Raw genomic sequence first — 21,493 nt, forward strand, 5'->3', positions numbered from 1 at the left:
TTCCTCCTGCACGTTGATATTTTCTGTTTCAGAAGGGAAGGCCCCCTTCCTTGTGAACTTTGTCATTTTCTGTCACTGGAAGTCGGGGACAGTTTCCCTAGTTGAAAATGACAAGAAGTCAGGATTTCTCACTCATCGGTTTGTGTCTGCAACGTATAATTTACTTCTGTGTTGCCTGGAAGGGGCTCTTTCCTTCCGGTCAGGGCAGAGTCAGTCAGTAAGTAGTTCTGTGTTCATAAGGGTATATGTTAACTTTTAGAACATAAATGATCCTGTCTTCCCAGTCCCCTGGCACAGTTTACCGTGGCTTAGTAATTCTTTCTGAGATCCGTTGCTCACAGGGCAGTGTTGCTTCTGGAAACTCCCCTGGGGTGAAGGCCGTGGTCTCCTTGTCACCTTGTTGCCATCTGGTAGCTCCTTTTTTTGTGGCGGGGAGACGAATCAAAAGTAGGTTTAAGGGTGCATACTTTATTTTGGTGTTCTGCTAGCCTGAAAATGAAAATTAATTACCTGGGAATCCTTTTTAAGGGACTTTTTATTTCCAAAGAGGCTTTAAGTTGAGTAATCTTTTGGGTACAAAATAGGAATTTGAAAATCTGGGTTATGCTGGATCAACATTTTGTTTCTATTGTCAGAAACAAAACTCTGTCAAACCACGAGGCCGAGTGGCAATGCTGTGTGCGCTTTCCCCATGCCATCTGTTTTACTGATGTGTCTCTCCCTCCCAACAAAGAAAATCTTGTTTTCCCTTCCACTCAGTTCCTAGTGGGATTATACGTAGCGAGCAGGAAGCGCTGCATTTTTACAGCCACAGACGTTTTAGGTGTGACCAGCGCAGTGGATGCTGGATCCTGGTGCAGACGTGTGTCGTCTCCAGTGTGCGGGATGCGTTTGCTTCAGGGGTGGAGACTTTGATTATGTGATGGTGTCACCAGCAGTTGCTGCGTGGCATCTGTGCACTGTTGGCTTCTTGATGTGGTCAGCGTTGTAAACTGTGTTGTTTGGCTAGAGGTGAGAAGTCTCTGCTGTTGGAACGTTTGTTACTGTGTTTATGAGATTCATGTAACAAATACCTTAAATCTAAACTAAAACTACATGGGCGTATGTTCTAAAAATTAGTTCTGGTTGTCCTAGCTTTCAGGTATTCAGCGTGAAGCCTGGGCACCAGTGTGTATAACTGTGTCCAGAGAGGCACCTGTGTGTTGGGCAGGAGCTGCCCCTTGTGTGTGTGATCCGAAGACATAAGCCTCCCAGCATAATAAGAAGAGACAAAAATTGGGGTTTGGTGGATAAAAAGGGAGAAGCAGCGCCTCTAGGATTGTGAATACTATGTACCACCATTTCAAGTGAAAATGGAAAAGGAGGGTTATGGGAATATACGTATACACATACGGGAATTTTGCTGCAGCCCAAGTTAGTGGCACTTTACATGTTGTTTTCTTATCCTAAAAGTTGGCATGGTTGTGATTATTGGATTTTGCTGTGGGTTTTTTTTTTGGCAGGGGGGGTCATATGGACTAAATGTCAAGGTAAGGGGCATCTGGAAAATTGTTCATGCCTCCACAGAACTTCTCACTGCTGTTTCTGTTGTGTTGTTCAGGATTGGAGGTCTTAAAGCAGGAAGCAGCGGTGGTTGAAAACGTCCCCATTTTGGGGCTGTATCAGATCCCGGCCGAGGGTGGAGGCCGGATCGTGCTGTACGGAGACTCCAATTGCTTGGATGACAGTCACCGGCAGAAGGGTGAGAAGTGCTGGTGCGGCCGCAGCGGGTGGGCCTTGGTGGCTTTGAGGTTCCTGCCCCTTCTCCCCCTTGTCCCTGGACAGGCACCCATGAGATGCTGGCACATAGGGGCTGCTCAGGTGAGCCAGGTGCTTGGCATGTTCTGATAGGCGTCTCGGGCTGGGTGTGTTTAATGAGCAAAACAAGAGCGCGCTCGCAGGCTGCGCTGCCCTCCCCTCCACGCTCCTTGTGCTGAGGCCAGCGGAGGCCAGGCCCCCCGTGTTTTGGTAGGGAGGCCAGTTTACCCAGTCTCTGCCCTCCCTGGTGTCCCCCTCTGGAGGCTGTGTCCCTGGCACTGCCGCGCAGTCCCCCTCTCAGGTCTGACCCACCCTCATCCCAGACTCGGGAGTCTTGGCCCTCGCGAGGGGTGCTTGGTGTCATCGCTGGGTGTGAGGTGGGGGCAGAGAGGGGCAGCTCGTCCTCAGCGCCTCTCCTCCTCCTCGGCCTCTCTCGATGCACCTTCAGGTCTGGGGGTTTGAACTTGGACGAAGACTTTCATTTTTCTCATTTTGTAAAGGAGGCATGGATGGGTGCAAGTGTTCCGTCTCTTTGCTGGTGAGATGATGACTAGACCAGACCAGAACCTAGTCTTTCAGGTCCCTGAGGATGGGGGGCAGGAGGGGCCGGGGGAGCCGTGTCCTCATGTGCAGGCAGAGGGGCCGAGGCGGTTTGGGCGTGAGCTGGGCGTCTGCGCTGCGTCCGTCCCCCTCTCTCTCTCTCCCTCTCTCGCTCTCTGTGATGTGAAGGTCAAGTGACTACGTTCCTAGCATTTCATATAAATCCATAGAACATTTTCTTTTAAAACAGTCCAAAGTGAAGGTTAAAGTCATAGTTGAAAGAAGATTAATGTTTTATTTCTACAGAGATTGTCTTTTAAGACCTGAGATCTCTGGTGAGTCTTTATGAAAACTGTAAATGCCTGAGAGAGTGTCCTGGTCCTTACACTTCCCGTGTCCGCCTGGAGGAGCTTTTGGGGCCGGGAGCACGTGACTGGGTGCTCCGTCGGGAGACAGGTGCTTCCTGCCGTCCCCTCTCTGTGACCCTCACGCCGTCTGCGCTGGTGTTGATGGGATGCAGGGAGGTGGCCGCTGGGGAGCAGTGATCCCAGGTTTAAAGTCCGTGCAGCTCCTCGTCTCCTGATAGGAAGGATCCGTCCGTGTGGCCCTGTGACGGAGGCTGTTGAGTGCAGCCCAGCACCTAGACTCCCTGGGACGACCCCCCAAAGTAACGGACCATTATCAGCTTTCCTGCTCTGTGGTCGGGGCCCACTGACTCAGGGCGGCCCAAACTGCTAGACTTTGTACTTGCGTTGACCTTGAACCCACCTCCCTGTGGCGTGCACCCACTGGTCCTGGCTCTACCCTTCCCTGAAAATCTAGATCCCTCCACCAGGACAGCCTGCGGGCATTGGCGGGAGCTTTGGTGCCCGGTTCTCCCCTCCTCTCTCGCAGACCCCCAATCTCCGGGCGGTTCTGCTCTCTGGTGGTGCGTGGTCCCACCGTCCCTGCAGGAGCCCCTTCTGTCCTTGTCGTGAGGAACCCAGAACCGAGGGGTGCCTGGGGGCTGGGAGTGAGGCCCGCGTGGGCTGCCGATGACCGTGGAGGACGCGAGTGTCTCACGAACAGGGCTGTACTGGGACCCGACCTTCTGCCGTCCCGTTTCCCCCTTGTTCGGGGGCCAGCTTTGATTTTCCTGTAGAGGTCGCTGTAAACAGGTCTAGTTGCTAAGCAGCCTGTTGCTGAACCCGCAGACTGCTTCTGGCTCCTGGATGCGCTCCTGCAGTTCACGTCGTACGGGGTGACGCCCCCCAGCCTCAGCCACTCGGGCGCTCGGCAGCGCCCCCCCAGCGGAGCGCGCTCGGTGGCTCCCGAGAGGATGGAAGGTGAGTGGCCGCGGGGGGCGCCCCCGCCCGTGTCCTCCCACGAGGTGAGACGGGCTCCCACAAGACGGGCTCCTGGGAGGAGCGGCCGGCAGCTCAGAGCGCTCTCGAGGTACCAGGCGCCAGCCCGGGGCTGCTCACAGGGATTAATCTCTAAGCCCTCTCCGGACCCTTGAAAATAGGTACTTCTTTCCGGTTCACAGAAGAGACAGGGCCCCAGGCCGCCTAGCGGGTGACAGCCCCGTGGCCGCGCAGCCCGAGCCCCCTCCTCCCAGGCTGTCCCTGGACGCTCGGTGCGAGCCGCGGTGTGGCTCTGAACTTCCCAGTAGCCGCATTTAAGGACTAAAAAGAAACAGGTTAAGTTCACTGTGATAAAGCTCTTTAGCCCCATTCACCAGAACGCCATTATTTAAACGTGTGACACCCACCCTCTCAGTCGCTCCGTAGCCGCACGTGGGCAGTGGCTGCAGTGAGGGACGGCACAGATCTGAGGAGCAAAAAGAATTTTGAATTTTGAAAATGCAGGTTTTCTTTTTGGCCTGAGCATTAAATGTTTGAAAAGAGGAAGCTGTTTCCACGAAGTGTATCTACAGGTTAGACTCCTCGAGTACAGCCTAGTGCGTGTCATTCCGGTCAGTGGGGTGGCCCGGCCGCTGCCGTGTGTACAGCACGGCCACCTTAGAGGGAGCGGTTGTCCTGATCTGTTCGCTCACTCTCGGCAGCAGCCAGGCCTCACCCCTGAGCACCTGGCAGGCAGGTGAGAAGCGCGTGTAGTGGGCCTGACGGCCGGGAAGCAGACAGACAACTAATGAAGCCTTGTTTTCTCCCTGCATCTTCTTAACAACGATGGCCTGGTTGCTGGCATGGGTGCTGCCCAGGGAACCACCTGCACCGGTACTCCAAGGTCCTTGAGGCCCGGCTGGGAGGCCCTGAGCCTCGGGCACTGCCGGCCTGTCCGCACCTGTCGTGGGCCAAGCCACAGCCTTTGAATGAGACGGCTCCCAGGTTGGTGACACTGTGCTTTTCCACTCCTGCTGGGTTTATGATTCGTTGCCTTTTTTTTTTTTTTTTTTTAGTAAGAGGGAGCGGAATTTTACTGACATCATTATCGAATAATCCAGTCCAGCTTGTCATTTTGTGATGTTTTTTTAAATTAGCGAACTCCTGTATTGACCTTTGGAGTTATGCGCCCTGGTGGTATCCTGCCTAAAAAGTGCTTTGGGTAATTAGCCTCCCATTAGGTTTGGTTGGTTCTTGGTTAAAAAGCTTGTGATCTGACAGTGATGTCCCCTTGAAGGGAAGCTCTGGCTCCCTTAGTTCGAGGTTCAGGAGTTGAGCGCTCCCCATGTGTGGTGTTGATTCTGGGATACAGACAGGGTCTTTCTATGTCACACCCGGGGGCAGAGACTTCAGGAGTAGATCTGGGTTCTGGCCTGTCGCCGGGCCCGGGGTTGCGTCTGTGCCCTCACCCCGGGCTGAGTGTCGTCCCTGGTAAAGTGACTTCTTAACCATGACAGACGCTGATCTGCCTGCTTCTCCATCTGTCAAGCTCAGCCTCTTCATTTCTGTCGTTTCCTTTCAGAAGCCAAAAATTGAGCGACCCCTGCTGCTTCTCTGTTCGGGCAGAAGAGCCAGCTCAGGCCGCTGGTTCCAGGTTTTCTCTAGATCAGTCCCTCTCCCTGTTTCTCTCCTGGGCATGGCTGGCCCCAGCAGGACAATTTCCTGCTCTGGTGAGGAGATTTGAGGTCCTGGTACGTGATGCAGGGGCCCATGTTCTGGGTGTGGCTGTGGGAGCAGTCCCACCCCCACGGCTCCCGCTTCCCTGAGCGACGCCGTGAGCAGCTGTTTCCCCTCGCAGGCAGCACGCCTCACGCACGTGGCAGGTTCCCCTTGAGGGGGGCCCCTGCCTCCTCTCCCCCGCCTAGCCTGCCCACTTTGTCTGGGTCTCCGTGTGTACAGGTGTTGGGGTGTGTGTGGCAGGGCATGGGGGGCCACTGTCTACACTGTGAGCCACAAAGAGGGGGCTGCCTGCAGGAGGCCCCGAAGCTTCCTTTGCTTTACTGTCATGAACAGAAGCACCGAGTGCGCCACTCACTCAGTGAGTGAGGAGCACGTCCTCTTCAGAACACGCTCGATGGAAAACAGCATTGTAGATTCATTACGCTCTCTGCTCGTCAGCACTTTTGGTCCTGAAACTTTAATTACTGAGTACTTTTCCATTTCAGTTACCATGCCATCATTTAAAAATTTCTGATAAGATTCCATTTTTACATCCCATTTATTTATAACGTATCATCATCCTAGTATTCACACCAGACTTGGACTCCAGCTGTGGTCAGCCGTTCATGCCCAGTGGACAGTGGCTGTTGGCAGAGGTTCCTGAAACCCAGTTATTCTCCACAGTGCTGCTTGGGGCTCTGAGCATAGATAACAGTATCCTTGGTGTCTGCGTGTCCACGTCGAACAACGTGTCAAGTCCCAGCCTGGCCCGTCAAGGATGCTGCTGCTGTGCGGCTCCTAGACTTTGATTTTCACTGTCGCTCTCAAGAATTCCTCCTTACTACACCCACCAGGCTTCACCTTTACCTCACATCTCACATCTTGTGGAAAATTGTTCTCAGTTCTCATCGACCTAGATCTAGGTCTAGATTCTGAATCTCTGAAGCGATGCGAGACAGTGTCAGAGAGCCCTGGAAAGGCTCAGGGTCCGTCAACCCAGTGCTGAGTGCAGGCGTCCACTCCGTTCCTGAAACCAGGACTCATCTCCCAGTGTCGTTCCTGGGCGTCAGGCATCCATACCCAGAGCGGTTGCAGGAATGTCAGACCTGTAAGGAGCCCCTGGGTGAGGCTCACATTCTGTCCTCCCATCGGGACATTGTGAAATTCTCAAGTGATAATGTGGTGCGCTGTCACCCCATCTGCTCAACGAGAAGGGGCCACTGCCAGGTAGTTAAATTCCAGAACAGGAAAGCACCGTGAGAATTAACATACAGCCCCATGTATATTCACCTGCAGGGTTATAAAGCTTAAATGTCATTGATTCTGTAACTTAGCATTGTCAGTTTAATTTTCAGACTGATTAAACCTGAAAAGTAAAGTTAAATTACATAAAATAGAACAGGTTATAATACTCGGCATTTTCTGAGCAGTTGCCCGGTTGGACGGGCAAGATAGCAGCTTATCTGCTTCCTGCTCGGAAAACCTCTTCACAGAGCCAGTGTTGGCTTCCTGCTGACCTTCATCCTGGTTGCTGATAGAACTGAACTCTTTGCTCTCTCTTGGCCAGAGTGAGAGATGGGCCAGCAATTTCCAAATGAATGAGAAGCGGAAAAACGGCGAATTCATAATTTGCCAGCATATTTCATTCCCTTCCCTGATTTTAGCCACAGCAGTCTTCAGAGTTTCCATTCGCACTCTTTGCTCTAATCTCTGTGTCTTCCCAGGCTGCTCTTGGCAGTATACCAGCCTCTCTTCCTCAGTTACAAGCCGTATTGGCCTGAATAAGTTCTTCTTCCGATCTTAGAATTAGTGATACGAATAATGGTACCATCGTAGCAAGTCCAGTACATTTCGCAAAGCACGTGTGTTTCCTTTCTTCCTCATTGTGGCCCTGCAGGCTAGGCAGATGCTCATCCCTTTATGCCCATGGTTTCTGTCCACGCCTCGGTTACTCGTGCGTCTGCTTTGTTCTGCCTCCCGAGAGGGGTGTCCTCGAGGACCAAGGTGACGGCTGGCCCCTGGCACCAGGTCTGCCCCCTCTGCCGCCGTGGTTTGCGTCCGTCGGAGAGCAGTGCCCACGGCTCCGCTGCCTCGCGGTGGGGACTGCGCACCTTCCAGCCGGGCCGTGTCCACTCGCCTGCGTCCGCCGGCTCCTTTCAGACGTTACGTGTAGTTTTCTCTCCTTCTTCTGGGTGACGTTTCTGGTTGAGGCCAAGGCAAGCTCGAGTTGCTAGTGGTGTAAACCCTCTAGAACTGAACCTTGCGTGTACGGGCTTCACTTGACGTTCTTGTCTCGGGGCCTGGAAGTGTGCTGCCACTTGTGTTTACCTCAACAGTTGTGTTTAGGTAGACGTAGGTGGGACAGCGTTTCACATTAATGTTTAAATCACTTTCTGTTTCTTAGGGATTGGCTCAGCTTCCTTGGGCCAGTACAGTTGCTTATTTTTATTTTGTTTGAATCCGTTTTCCCGAAGTAATCTTTGGAAACACCAGAAGTTACTCTCCATCGACCTGGACAAGGTGGTGTTACCCAGCTTCCGACCGAATCGCCCTCAAGTGAGACCCTTGTCTCCGGGAGAGAGCGGAGCGTGGGACATCCCTGGAGGTCAGTTCTTCGGCGTTTGACTGCTGGGCTGACTCATACTATGGTTTGTTCAAAAGAGCCTCCCTCTGTCCCCCAGGAGGTGGGCCAGGCCGTTCGTGTCTCTGCCTTCCTGGGACCACAGGGGTCCTGGCTTTCTTCGTGGTACAAATCAACAAGGCCCAAAGCAGACCTAAAGGATTCACTTGCTGTCGTCTCTTAGAAAATTCTACTTGAATTTTCAAGTTAGAATTTCTTTTATGATGTCCGTCTGTCACAGCATGGCCCCTGAACCCTCAACACAGACGTCTTCACCGATTCTCTGCCCCGGCCCCCCTAGGATGGGACTTCCCTGAGCTGGGATTCTCAGTTAAATGTGGGGTGTCCCTCACCCTAAGTGACATCAAATGGTCCCCCCCCCCACCTGCCACATAATGGCTTTGGCCTCACTGGACTGTTGGGGACAGGTTGTCCTTTATCTGGAATGATTGGACCAAGTCGTTCCAGCAGAGTGCGGGCTCCTCTTCTGTTCCGGAAATCCCTGTGCTCTTGCACGAGTTTACAGCTCCCCACGGGCACTTCTCCTGGTGTTAGGAATTGGCCAGGAACTCCAGGGATCAGGAAGGGGTACCCTGGCCCACGTGGTCCAACCCTGGGGACTTTGTGTGCTGACGTCAAGCTCCTGAGGGCCTTGCCTGCAGGTCCCGGGGTGCACTGGTAAAGGTTAGTTCTGGAACCCCAGCATCGCTCAGTTACAGAGCCGTGTGATAGCACAAACCAGGTTCCTCCGATGGCCACTGTCAGTTCCCGACCACGTGTCCCATCTGCGGGAGGCCTTCCCAGCGGCGGGAGCGTGGCCGGCCGTCCTCACCTTCCCGCCAGGCCTCCTCCCTCTTCCCCCCGTCCAGCTAGTGTAACACCAGCACCTAGACTTGTCCGTCTTCCGTGGTTTTCATGATAACAGAGACAGGGCGCCCCCGTTGCAGATTATCCGCGGCAGCAGAAGGACCACACTGGCTTCTGAGGGAGCACAGGTGGGGAGGCGGGGTGGAGACCTCACACCCCACCCCCTGCCCCAGGAAGCCCTCGTCTGAGTTTGGATGCACTTCTCTCTCATTCTTTCTCTGGGTCACTACGAGCCCAGCTCACCTTGTAGGCACCGAGGCCGCGGCCGTGTGCACTGACTGTCCCCCGTGTCCTCCTGCAGGGATCATGCCTGGCCGCTACAACCAGGAGGTGGGCCAGACCATTCCCGTCTTCGCCTTCCTGGGAGCCATGGTGGTCCTGGCCTTCTTCGTGGTGCAGATCAACAAGGCCAAGAGCAGGCCAAAGCGGAGGAAGCCCAGGGTGAAGCGCCCACAGCTCGTGCAGCAGGTTCACCCGCCAAAGGCCCCCTCGGTGTGACGTCCGCCCGGCTGGCTGTGAGCGCCAGGGAGAGCCTTCGAGGGTGGCCGCGGCGGGCGGGCGGAGCCGTGGGCTCCCGGGGTCCCCCTGCTCGAAACGCTCTGAGAGCCTGTGCTGAGCGGGCCTCCCCTGGCGAGGAGCGCAGGCTCACAGTGTGTTGTGCGGGGCGCGGGGCCGCGGGAGGGCCCCGCGGGGCAGCCTGGAGTCAGACCTCGCCCTCGCGACCTCGCCGGCCACCCGTGCACCAAAGACTCGGACGACTTCTAAAGGCTGTCGGGGAGGAAACGGTTCTGACCAAGCTAGACGTGCTCCATAAAGGCTATTTTCTATATTTATTGTTGGGGAAAAGTCACTTTAAAGACTTGTGCTGTATGGAAGCAAAGCTATTTTTTTTTGTCAACAGAACGCAGTTTTTTACTATTACATCATGAGGAACTACACAGATGCCGTGATCTCCTTTTTGATGAGAGGACAGACTGAGATTTTGACAGAAACTTGCACAAATCTGTGAAACATAGCCCTTCGCTTTATTTTTATAAGTACCAACTGCCATCGTGTTTTGTAATTTGGGTCTTGGTTTCACCATTATTGGTGAAGAAAATTTTCAATAAATACGCATTACCTGTATGAAGCTAAAAAGAAGTGTGTAACGGGCTCTTGCCCACCTGTCCATTTCTCTTTGATGACAACCTGGAATGGCTTCTGAGTCAACCTGTTAAGTATTTTTTTGAGATGTAATTCACGTCCTACAAAATTCTGTTTAAAAGTGTACCGTTCAGTGGTTTTTAGTATATTCCAAGGTTGTGCAACCATCACCGCTATAATTCCAGAACATTTTCATCGCCTCCAAAAGAAACCTCCTACCCAGCAGCCAGTCAGCCTCTATTCCCTCCTCCCACAGCCCCAGGCAACCACTGATTTGCTGTCTCTATCAATTTGCCTAATCTGAACATTTCATAAAAAGGGCGTCGTATAATACACGGCCTTGGCGGACTGGCTGCTCTCGCGGGGTGCGTCTTAGTGATTCATCCATGTTGTAGCTGTCTCCGTACTTCACTCCTTTCTAGACCTGAATGACACTCCGTCGGATGGATAGGTCTTATTTTGTTAATCCTCACTTGATGGACCACTGAGCTGTTTCCACCTTTTGTCTGTTGTGAATGGTGTTGCTTTGAGCATGCATGTACCGTTTCTAGTGTGGACGTAAGTTTTCATTCCTGTTGGGTTGGCACCGCGGAGTAAAACCCTATAGTTTTATTCTTCACTTTCTGAGGAACCGCCAAACTCTCGTTCCAAAGCTGCTTCACCGTTTTACATTCCCACCAGCAGTGTATGAGGGTTCCAGCTTCTCCACATTCTCACCAACAGTTACTGTTACTCATCTTTCTGACGATAGCCCTCTAGTGGGTGTGAAGTGACATCCCATTGTGGTTTGATTTGCATTTCCCTAAAGATAATGATGTTGAGCATCCTTTCATGTGTTCATTGGACATTTTTATGTCTTCTTTGGAGAGATGTCCATTTCGATCCTTTACCCATTTTTCAATTGAGTTGTCTTTTTATTGACTTGCAAGAGTTCTTCCATAGCTTCCAGATGAAAGTCCCTTATGAGGTACATGACTTGCAAATAGTTTCTTTCATTCTGTCTGTTGTCTTTTCACTTTCCTGATGGTATCCTTACAAGCATAAGAGTTGTTCATTTTGATGAAGTCCTTTTTATGTATGAGGGGCCATTTCTGAGAAAGAAACCATTGCCTAACCCAAGGCAGCCTGTTAAGTTTTAACCCCTGCCTGTACCGTTTTCTGTCCTCCAAGTGGCCAAACATGAGCTTTCGGATCATAGGTGAGGACAGACTGACCGGAAAGGGCAGAGGGCCTGTGGGATCGGTGTGCTGGTGAGGTCCTAGGAAGAGACAGGCCCAGGCCGGGGGGTGAGGGAGGAGCTGCCAACGCCCAACTCTCCCTGCCACGTGCCACCCTTGGCAGGTCACAGTGGTGACCCGGCAGCTTTTCACCGCCTTCCGTGGCTGCTGTTGCTTCGAGGACTTAGAGGAATTGCCGAGGGCCCCTCAGAGCTCTCCCCGTCCCCAGCAGCCCGCAGCGTGTCAGCATCTGCAGGCTCACGGTGGTGTGTTGTCCTCAGAGACGGGCTGTAGACCTAAGCGTGGTTTCAACATCTCAGGACGAGGGGCTTGTTCCTCTGGTCTTCCTGCCTGTCCTCCACAGGTGTGGACGGCTCACCACCTGCGCCCAGCACTGTGAAAGCTGGGGTCCCGTAGGCCAGTGAGGTCCAGGGAGTGAGGACACGGCCCTAGTGAGACAGCGGGTCTCGGGGGGCTGGGACTCACCAGAGTGCTCAGGCCACATCTTGGGGATGGCCCGTGTTTTGATCTTTCTAGAGAAGCCTACAATCTGGAGAATGTGAAATCTCCCAGTGCTTTTTGGTTTTGTTTTTTTTTTTTTAAATATCTTTATTGGAGTATAATCACTTTACAACGTTGTGTTAGTTTCTGTTGTACAACGAAGTGAGTCAGCTGTACGTATACATATGTCCTCATATCCCCTCCCTCTTGAGCCTCCCTATCCCACCCTCCCTATCCCACCCCTCTAGGTGGTCACAGAGCACCGAGCTGACCTCCCTGTGCTATGCGGCTGCTTCGCACTAGCCATCCATTTTACATTTGGTAGTGTATATATGTCCATGCCACTCTCTCACTTCATCCCAGCTTCCCCTTCCCCCCTGTGTCCTCAAGTCCATTCTCTACGTCTGCATCTTTATTCCTGCCCTGTCACTAGGTTCATCAGTACTTTTTTTTAGATTCCATATATGTGCGTTAGCATATGGTATTTGTTTTTCTCTTTCTGACTTGCTTTACTCTGTGTGACAGACTCTAGGTCCATCCACCTCACTACAGATAACTCAGTTTCGTTCTTTTTTATGGCTGAGTAATTCTCTGTTGTATCTATGTGCCACATCTTCTTTATCCGTTCATCTGTCAATGGACACTTAGGTTGCTTCCATGTCCTGGCTATTGTAAATAGTGCTGCACTGAACATTGTGGTACATGTATTTTTTTGAATTATGGTTTTCTCGGGGTATATGTCCAGTAGTGGGATTGCTGGGTCATATGGTAGTTCTATTTTTAGTTTTTTAAGGAACCTCCATGCTGTTCTCCATAGTGGCTGTATCAGTTTACATTCCCACCAGCAGTGCAGGAGGGTTCCCTTTTCTCCACACCCTCTCCAGCATTCATTGTTTGTAGATTTTTTGATGATGGCCATTCTGACTGGTGTGAGGTGATACCTTATTGTGGTTTTGATTTGCATTTCTTTAATGATTAGTGATGTTGAGCATCTTTTCATGTGTGTGTCGGCAATCTGTTTGTCTCCTTTGGAGAAATGTCTGTTTAGGTCTTAGGCCCATTTTTGGATTGGGTTGTTTGTGTTTTTGATATTGAGCTGCATGAGCTGCTTGTAAATTTGGGGGATTAATCCTTTGTCAGTTGCTTCTTTTGCTCATATTTTCTCCCATTCCGAGGGTTGTCTTTTCGTCTTGTTTATGGTTCCCTTTGCTGTGCAAAAGCTTTTGAGTTTCATTATGTTCTATTTGTTTCTTTTTAGTTTTATTTCCATTGCTCTAAGAGGTAGATCAAAAAAGATCTTGCTGTGATTTATGTCATAGAGTGTTCTGCCTATGTTTTCCTTTAAGAGTTTTATACTGTCAGGCTTTACATTTAGGCCTTTAATCCATTTGGAGTTTATTTTTGTGTATGGTGTTAGGGAGTGTTCTAATTTCATTCTTTTACGTGTAGCGCTCTAGTTTTCCCAGCACCACTTATTGAAGAGGCTGTCTTTTCTCCATTGTATATTATCAAAAATAAGGTGACCATATGTGCGTGGGTTTATCTCTGGACTTTCTATCCTGTTCCACTGATCTATATTTCTGTTTTTGTGCCAGTACCATACTGTCTTGATTACTGTAGCTTTGTAGTATAGTCTGAAGTCAGGGAGCCTTATTCCTCCAGCTCCGTTTTTCTTTCTCAAGATTGCTTTGGCTATTCGGGGTCTTTTGTGTTTCCATACAAATTGTAAAATTTTTTGTTCTGGTTCTGTAAAAAATGCCATTGGTAATTTGATAGGGATTGCATTGAATCTGTAGATCGCTTTGAGTAGTATAATCGTTTTCACAATATTGATTCTTCCAATCCAAGCACATGGTATGTCTTCATCTGTTTGTATTGTCCTTGGTTTTCTTCATCAGTGTCTTATAGTTTTCTGCATACAGGGCTTTTGCCTCCTTAAGTAGGTTTGTTTATTCCTAGGTATTTTATTCTTTTTGTTGCAGTGGTAAATGGGAGTTTCCCTAATTTGTCTTTCTGATGTTTCGTTGTTAGTATATAGGAATGCAAGAGATTTCTGTGCATTAATATTGTATCCTGCTACTTTACCAAATTCATCGATTAGCTCTAGTAGTTTTCTGGTGGCATCTTTAGGATTTTCTATGTAGAGTATCGTGTCATCTGCAAATAGTGACAGTTTTACTTCTTCTTTTCCAATTTGTATTCCTTTTATTTCTTTTTCTTCTCTGATTGCTGTGGCTAAAACTTCCAAAACTATGCTGAATGATAGTGGTGAGAGTGGGCACCCTTGTCTTGTTCTGATCTTAGAGGAAATGCTTTGTTTTTCACCATTGAGAATGATGTTGGCTGTGAGTTTGCCATATATGGCTTTTATTATGTTGAGGTGGGTTCCCTCTGTGTCCACTTTCTGGAGAGTGTTTATCATAAATAGGTGTTGAATTTTGTCAAAAGCTTTTTCTGCATCAATTGAGATTATCCTTCAATTTGTTAATGTGGTATATCACATCGATTGATTTGCGTATATTGAAGAATCCTTGCGTTCCTGGAATAAACCCCACTTGATCATAATGTATGATCCTTTTAATGTGCTGTTGGATTCTGTTTGCTAGTATTTTGTTGAGGATTTTTGCATCTATGTTCATCAGTGATATTGGCCTGTAGTTTTCTTTTTTTGTGAAACCTTTGTCTGGTTTTGGTTGCAGGGTGATGGTGGCCTCGTAGAATGAGTTTGGGAGTGTTCCTCCCTCTTCTGTATTTTGGAAGAGTTTGAGAAGGATAGGTGTTAGCTCTTCTTTAAATGTTTGATAGAATTCACCTGTGAAGCCATCTGGTCCCGGACTTTAGTTTGTTGGAAGACCTTAAATCACAGTTTCAATTTCAGTGCTTGTGATCGGTCTGTTTATGTTTTCTATTTCTTCCTGGTTCAGTCTTGGGAGGTTGTACTTTGCTAAGAATTTATCCATTTCTTCCAGGTTGTCCATTTTATTGGCATGGAGTTGCTTGTAGTTGTCTCTCATGACCCTTTGTATTTCTGTAGTGTCAGTTGTTACGTCTCCTTTTTCATTTCTAATTCTGTTGATTTGAGTCTTTTCCCTTTTTTTCCTGATGAGTCTGGCTAATGGTTTATCAATTTTGTTAATCTTCTCAAAGAACCAGCTTTTAGCTTTATTGATCTTTGCTATCGTTTCCTTCATTTCTTTTTCATTTATTTCTGATCTGATCTTTATGATTTCTTTCCTTCTGCTAACCTTGGGGTTTTTTGGTTTTTCTTTCTCTCATTGCTTTAGGTGTAAGATTGGGTTTATTTGAGATTTTTGTTGTTTCTTGAGGTGGGATTGTATTGCTATAAACTTCCCTCTTAGAAGTGCTTTTGCTGCATCCCATCGGTTTTGGGTCATCGTGTTTTCATTGTCATTTGTTTGTAGGTATTTTTTGATTTCCTCTTTGATTTCTTCAGTGATCTCTTGGTTGTTTAGTAGCATATTGTTTAGCTTCCATGTGTTTGTGTTTTTTTTTTTTTTTTTTTTTTGTGGTACGCGGGCCTCTCACTGCTGTGGCCTCTCCCGTCGCGGAGCACAGGCTCCGGACGCGCAGGCCCAGCGGCCATGGCTCACGGGCCCAGCCGCTCCGTGGCACGCGGGATCCCCCCGGACCGGGGCACGAACCCGTGTCCCCTGCATCGGCAGGCGGACTCCCAACCACTGCGCCACCAGGGAAGCCCTGTTTGTGTTTTAATGTTTTTTTCCCTGTAGTTGATTTCTAGTCTCATAGCCTTGTGCTTGGAAAAGATGCTTGATAAGAATTCTGTTTTCTTAAATTTACTGAGGCTTGATTTGTGACCCAAGATGTGATCTATCCTGGAGAATGTTCCATGAGCACTTGAGAAGAAAGTGTATGCTGTTGTTTTTGGATGGAATGTCCTATAAATATCAGTTAAGTCCATCTGGGCTAATGTGTCATTTAAAGCTTGTCTTTCCTTATTTATTTTCTGTTTGGATGATCTGTCCATTGGTGTAAGTGGGGTGTTAAAGTCCCCCACCATTATTGTGTTACTGTCAATTTCCCCTTTTATGTCTGTTAGCATTTGCCTTATATATTGAGGTGCTCCTGTGTTGGCTGCATAGATATTTACAGTTGTTATATCTTCTTCTTGGATTGATCCCTTGATCATTATATAATGTCCTTCCTTGTCTCTTGTAGTAGTCTTTATTTTAAAGTCTGTTTTGTCTGACATGAGAATTGCTACTCCAGGTCTCTTTTGATTTCCATTTGCATGGAATATCTTTTCCATCCCCTCACTTTCAGTCTGTATGTGTCCCTAGGTCTGAGGTGGGTCTCTTCTAGGCAGCATATATATTGGTCTTGTTTTTGTATCCATTCAGTCAGTCTGTGTCTTTTGGTTGGGGCATCTCCCAGTATTAATGTTGGCAAATGACTGAATTAGAGTAATTGTTTGCCAACCAGAGTGTTTCTCCAGCTCCATCGTAAGGCCGTCCTAACGCTGCAGCCATGTGGTTGTGAAAGGAAGTTCTGGACCTCAGAGCATTGAGCTGGGCGCCTGGTCTCCACATCTCCACACTGGCTGCAGGCTTTGGGTTCGCCTGTCTCTCTGGGGACTTGGATACCTCGTGCCCTAAGGATGGAGCTTGGGCCTGGGGTCTCCTGTTCCCACTTGCTGGGAGGACCCCTCGCCCAGCCTTCGAGGTCTGCATCTACACGCGTTACTTGCTTTGGGGACCAGCTTTCCTGCTCCCGTCCCTTCCCCGTGCTGAGGCTGGTCACTGCCCCACCTGTTCTCCAGAGACCAGCGTCCCCTGTAGCTGGTGCAGCCCCTGGCCCAGCCTCGGGTGCTCTTACAGCGGCCTCGGTGCACAGGTGTGTCCTCTGGGTGTGGGCATTTGTAGGGTCACGTAGTTGGGACAGGACGAGGACAGAGATGGACAAGCGTGGATCCCCAGGGCACACGTTGAGGCCAGGTCGACAACACAGGAGAGTTGTTAAGGAGCCGAGAGCTGTAGGGCCCCGTGGTTCCTGCCGCTGCAGAGGGAGCCCTGCGTGGGGGTCAGGTGCAGGTGCCGGCCAGCAGCAGCCCAGCGTGAAGGGAGCGTCAGAGCAGCACCGAAGACACAGGACCTGCCTGCCGTGACCAGCTGGGTCACACGTGTGTGGATCCTTTCCTGTCTGCCAGCCAGAACGGTCCCACTGAGAGCTGCCTGCCTTGGGACAGTCAGGGAGGAGGGAGGTGGTGAAGCAGCAGTGAGACCGAGCTGGAGAGAGGGCTTCAGTGAGGCGAGCGTACGCAGGAAGGGGATCGGCTCTCCGGAGGACCAGTCGATGGGGTCTGCCGTGTGCTGCCCTGTCCAAGAAGGGAGGCCTTGTCGGGTGTTGCGGTGGGATACCCAGGTCCACCTGCGAGGAACATTCCAGAGAGGGTGTCACCATCCAGGGCCCTGGCTGTAGACTCAGACCGCCTGGGGTCCATCCAGTTCCCACCTGGCCACTTGCTGCCCGTGGGCCTTGTCTGATATCGGACAGCCCCGGGCCGGACACAGAGCCAGTGCTCAGTTATGTCACCTGTCCCAGTGGCGGGTCCCTTCGTGGTGACAGATGTGCCTAAGGCCTACTCACTGCTTCAAAGATTCCCTTTCATGCCCTGGCGTGAGCTCTCATTGTTCTAGGGAACAGCTCTATTTCTTTTAAAAACCAGAAACCGGAGGAGCCAACCCAGCACAACCACAGATAGGCCTGGGAGTCCTCGGGGGCCCTGGGGTCCCCGAGGGGCCGGGCATGGGGGTTGGGCCCCAGGGCTGGTCCCTAACCGTGCTCATCTAGCCAGGGTGCTGCCTGGAGCGTGGAGATGGGCCAGAAATAAGGGCAGCAGGACACCTGCAGCTGCCCACCCTGAGCCCCGCCCTGTGTCGGCAGATGGGCCTAGCTAGGGTCTTCCCTGCATGTGCACTTAGCCCTCCGGTGCCTGGGCACGAGGACCCTGAGGACCTCCCACCAGAACAGGTCTGTACTCGGTGAACCTGCCCTGGAACAACCGTGCTGCCTCTGCTGGGCACACCGCTGGCCTGGTGTTGGCAAAGTCTGCGTGCGCTGTGGGATCTGGGGGTCTCAGCGGTCCCGTGATGCTCTCACCACCATTTCTCAGATGAGAAAACGGAGATGGGACCAGCATTCCAGCCCAGGTCTGGCCTGGGCCTGAGCTCTGAGCCCCCAGTGCCAGGCTTCCCCTTTCCTTATAGCGGGAAGGATGCCCACTTGCTGGTAATAATGGGGGTGCTTCCCCTTTCCTTATGGCGGGAAGGATGCCCACTTGCTGGTAATAATGGGGGTGCTACTTAGGTTCACTGGCTAGAAAATGAAGTGAGTTAAGGACTCATATGTAGAGTAAGTAGAAGTTTTCAGAGAAAAAAATCTTTTGATTTTTTTTTTTTTTTTTAAACGGTGGTGCCGTTAAGAGGATACTAACACGCAGAATGTTGGTTTAATTTGCTGGTAACATGAGGGCAGTGCAGGCGAGTGTCGCAAACATAGATTCCTGGGCCTTGCTGTAGACTTAACTAAATCATATGCTCCTTGGGAAGAGCCTAGAAATCTGTGTTAGAAGCTCCCCAAGGTAAACAGAATGACCATGCAGCCCCGCTATTCCACTCCTAGGTGTAGACCCAGAGGAATTGAAAACAGGTGTTCAAACAAAAACGTGTACGTGAAAGTTCATAGCCGCATGAGTCAGTAGCCAAAAGGTGGAAACTACCCAAGTGCCCATCAGATGGATGAATGGACGACAGCAGCGGGACCATCGGACAGTGGGATACTAGTCAGCCCTAAGGGAGCCGAGCTCTGACCTCGCTGCAGCGTGGAGGCGCCTCGCAAACGTTACACTCATAGCGTAGGGTTCCATCTGGGTGAAATGTCCCGAACAGGCAAATCCAGAGACAGGAGGCAGGTTAGTGCTGCTTCGGGCTGGGGGACGGGAGGATGGGGCGTACCTGCTGGTGGGGATGTGCTGGGCTGTTGAAAATGTTCTGGAACTAAGCAGTGGGGACAGCTGCACAGCAATATGAGTGCATGAAATGACACTGAACTGTACACTTGGGCTAAAATGGTGAATTTCATGTAATTTTACCAGAAACCCCCCACACAGATCTCCCCAGAGGATTCTTGTGAACAGACCAGGTGGGAGCGTCCGGCTCGGAGACGGGGAGAGGCTCTCCGGCCCCCCAGACCACACGTCAGCATGGATCTGGGGGTCGGGATCCAGGTGACCTGGATCCAGGTGACCAGGATCCAGCCCACCCGCTGCCCTTGACACAGCCTCCAGCCTGGCCGCTGATGCCTCCCGGGTGCCCCTTCCTTTGGATGCAGTGGGTGGAGGAGGGTCAACCTTAAGACTGTGTGAAGATGCTCCCTTTCACTTTCCAATCCAAGATGCAGTTTTCTTTTCCTTCACCCAGAGTGGGACTCCGGATCATGACTCAGGGCACCAGCCCTTCAAAAAGAGGGAGGGGACAGCAAGGCCTGTGCCCTTGGGCTGTGTGTCACCTGGAGGCCCCCAACCTCTGCTCTGCGGCTGAGAAAAGACCCCTGCTGTTGAGCTTGGGGGTCAGGGGGTGGGGACGCCATGGGCCTCCAGCCTCTCAGAGGTGCCCGACCACCAGCACTCAGGATGCTGGGTGTGTCCGTTTCCTGCTGCCACTATAACCAGTTACCAGGAAGCAGTGGCCTGAAACAGCACATTTATCCCCTGCAGCTCTGGAGGTTGGAAGTCCAAAATCCGTCTCGTGGGGCTAAACTCAGGGCTGGTTCCCTCCGGAGGCTCCAGGCGAGAACTGATTCCCAGGCCTTCTCCAGCTTCTGGAGCCGCCCGCATCCCTTGGCCGGGGGGCCCCTCCGCCACCTGCAGTGCACACCGCTCCACCCTCTGCTTCTGTCCGCACGTCTCTGCCCTCTGACCCTGCTGTGTCCCTGTTCTCGGGCGCTGTGATGGTGATCAGGGCTCACCGAGGCCACCCCGGATACTCGCCCGTCTCAAGGTCGGCACTTGCTCTCATCTGCAGAGTCCCTTTGGCCAGCGGACACAGCCGTAAGTTCTGGGACGAGGGTGAGGACATCTTTGGGAGCCTCCAGTCTGCCCACCGACCGCACTGGGTTCCTGCCCCTGCGCCGGCGCCTGTTCCCCGCAGAGGTTAACTGTCGCCCTGAAAGGTGCACGAGCTCCTGTTTCTGCAGACCTGAGGCTTTATTCCTGCAGCGTCTGGTTCACTCCACCTTTCATTTATTAAGCCGCCTTTTGAGGGCCAAGCCAGGGCACAAAGCTGAAGACGAAGCAGTCCCTGCTTGACCTTGTCCTAGGCAAAAGCCCTAAAACTTCTAAATGGTAACCACGTGTGTCATTCTGTGCGCCCCCTGAGGGAATATCTTGCAGGTTCAGTTAACAGTCTTGGGCCTGTGGCTGCCTTGACAGCTGGCCCACGGGTGGTATTTGCTTATTGGGATCAAAATAGGAAACTAGAAACAAGAAAATACTGTCAGGAGTGCCAGCCAGTTTCATTCGTCAAGCCCTTGTTGGGGCTCCACCCCGTCTCAGCAGGCGGTAGCCAGCGCCGTCCTCTGCTGCGTGCTTCCAGGTTCCCGTGCCTTCTCCCCGTCACCTTTGCGCGCCTCCCCTCCCTGCCCAGGCCGCGCAGGCCTCAGACCTCTTCCCTCCTGATCCCACAGATGCCCCGAGGCCCCGGCCTCCGCCGAGGCGGGCTTGAGGTTTGCGCACTTGCCCGCCCTCCCAGTCACATGCACGCTCCCTTGCTTCTGAGGGCGGAGCCGGTGCACAGAGCTGCGGCTGAGCAGGGGCCATGAGCCCAGGGGCACAGGGCTGCCCTCCTCCTCCACACGGCACGTGAACACCTCTTGGGGAGCGTTATAGAAAACCGGGTGCCCGGCCCGTCCAGACCAGCTTCATCCGAAGCTCTGAGGGTGGGCCTGGCGCCGGCACTTCGAAGGGTCCCTCGGGTGTTGTGCAGCCCAGGTTCAGAGCATTGTCCTAGAAGCTCAGAGGCCGGCGGAGGTAGAAACACAGACATGTACAGGTCATGGGATTTGCCCCGTGCGTATTTCGACAACAGCAACCCTCTTCTCACTGGGTCCTCCTAAGGGCCCTGCAGGGTAGACAGGGGCTGTTACCACCATTTCGCAGGGGACCGCAGTGAGGCCTGGATCTCAGTCCTAGGCACTCTGGTTGCTGAGACCATCCCACCCCCCGACCCCTGCCCCGGTCTGTCTTCCAGAACTTTCTAAAGGGTGAGATAAAGGTTTGCGGAAATGAGCTGAGGTCACTTTCTCCCTGAAGTTCCCAACCTGTCAGGTGACCAGTACTCTGTGGCGACGGAGAGGAGGGAGCCTGGAACATCCCTTGACGGGTGCTCCCATGGGGGGCGACACGGGGCCGTGTGCGGGGCGCTGGGCTGAGCCCCGTGTGCCACCAGGGCTGCCCACCCACACAGATGAGGCCCCACAGTCACCTCTCCTCCCCGGGAAAGGTCACACAGCCCTGAGACTGGGTAGAGTGCAAATCAAAGCCCCTCAGAATTAAGAAGTTTCCCCCATTGAGTGGAATTTCACAGCCCAGTGGCCAATTTCTAAGTCATGCACGTTAATGGGCAGCTAATGAGGGACCCAGGCAGGACAGGGGTGTGCCCCGGGCGCCCAGAGCCGAGATTAAGGAGTACAAAGCCAGGCCGCTCTGAGAGCCCTCGATCTCCTTTCTCACT

At 51.8% G+C, this 21,493-nt stretch overlaps 1 protein-coding gene across 3 annotated transcripts in view; it reads left to right on the forward strand.

The window, feature by feature from the left end:
* The window catches only part of MBTPS1 (membrane bound transcription factor peptidase, site 1), a 49,846-nt gene extending 39,822 nt beyond the window's left edge, over window positions 1-10,024 (forward strand). For 2 of the 3 annotated variants that reach the window (XM_082862466.1, XM_082862467.1), the window contains 5 exons: window positions 1,601-1,741; window positions 3,531-3,662; window positions 4,538-4,664; window positions 7,853-7,983; window positions 9,167-10,024. In XM_082862466.1, the coding sequence (XP_082718592.1) occupies window positions 1,601-1,741; window positions 3,531-3,662; window positions 4,538-4,664; window positions 7,853-7,983; window positions 9,167-9,363 (728 nt within the window). In that variant the 3' untranslated portion in view covers window positions 9,364-10,024. The remainder of the gene's footprint in view (window positions 1-1,600; window positions 1,742-3,530; window positions 3,663-4,537; window positions 4,665-7,852; window positions 7,984-9,166) is intronic. The other variant, XM_082862468.1, reaches the window with a different exon arrangement.
* The last annotated feature ends 11,469 nt before the right edge of the window (window positions 10,025-21,493 follow it).

Source organism: Leucopleurus acutus (assembly GCF_964270905.1).
Source record: "Leucopleurus acutus genome assembly, chromosome: 20".
NCBI lineage: Eukaryota > Metazoa > Chordata > Mammalia > Artiodactyla > Delphinidae > Leucopleurus > Leucopleurus acutus.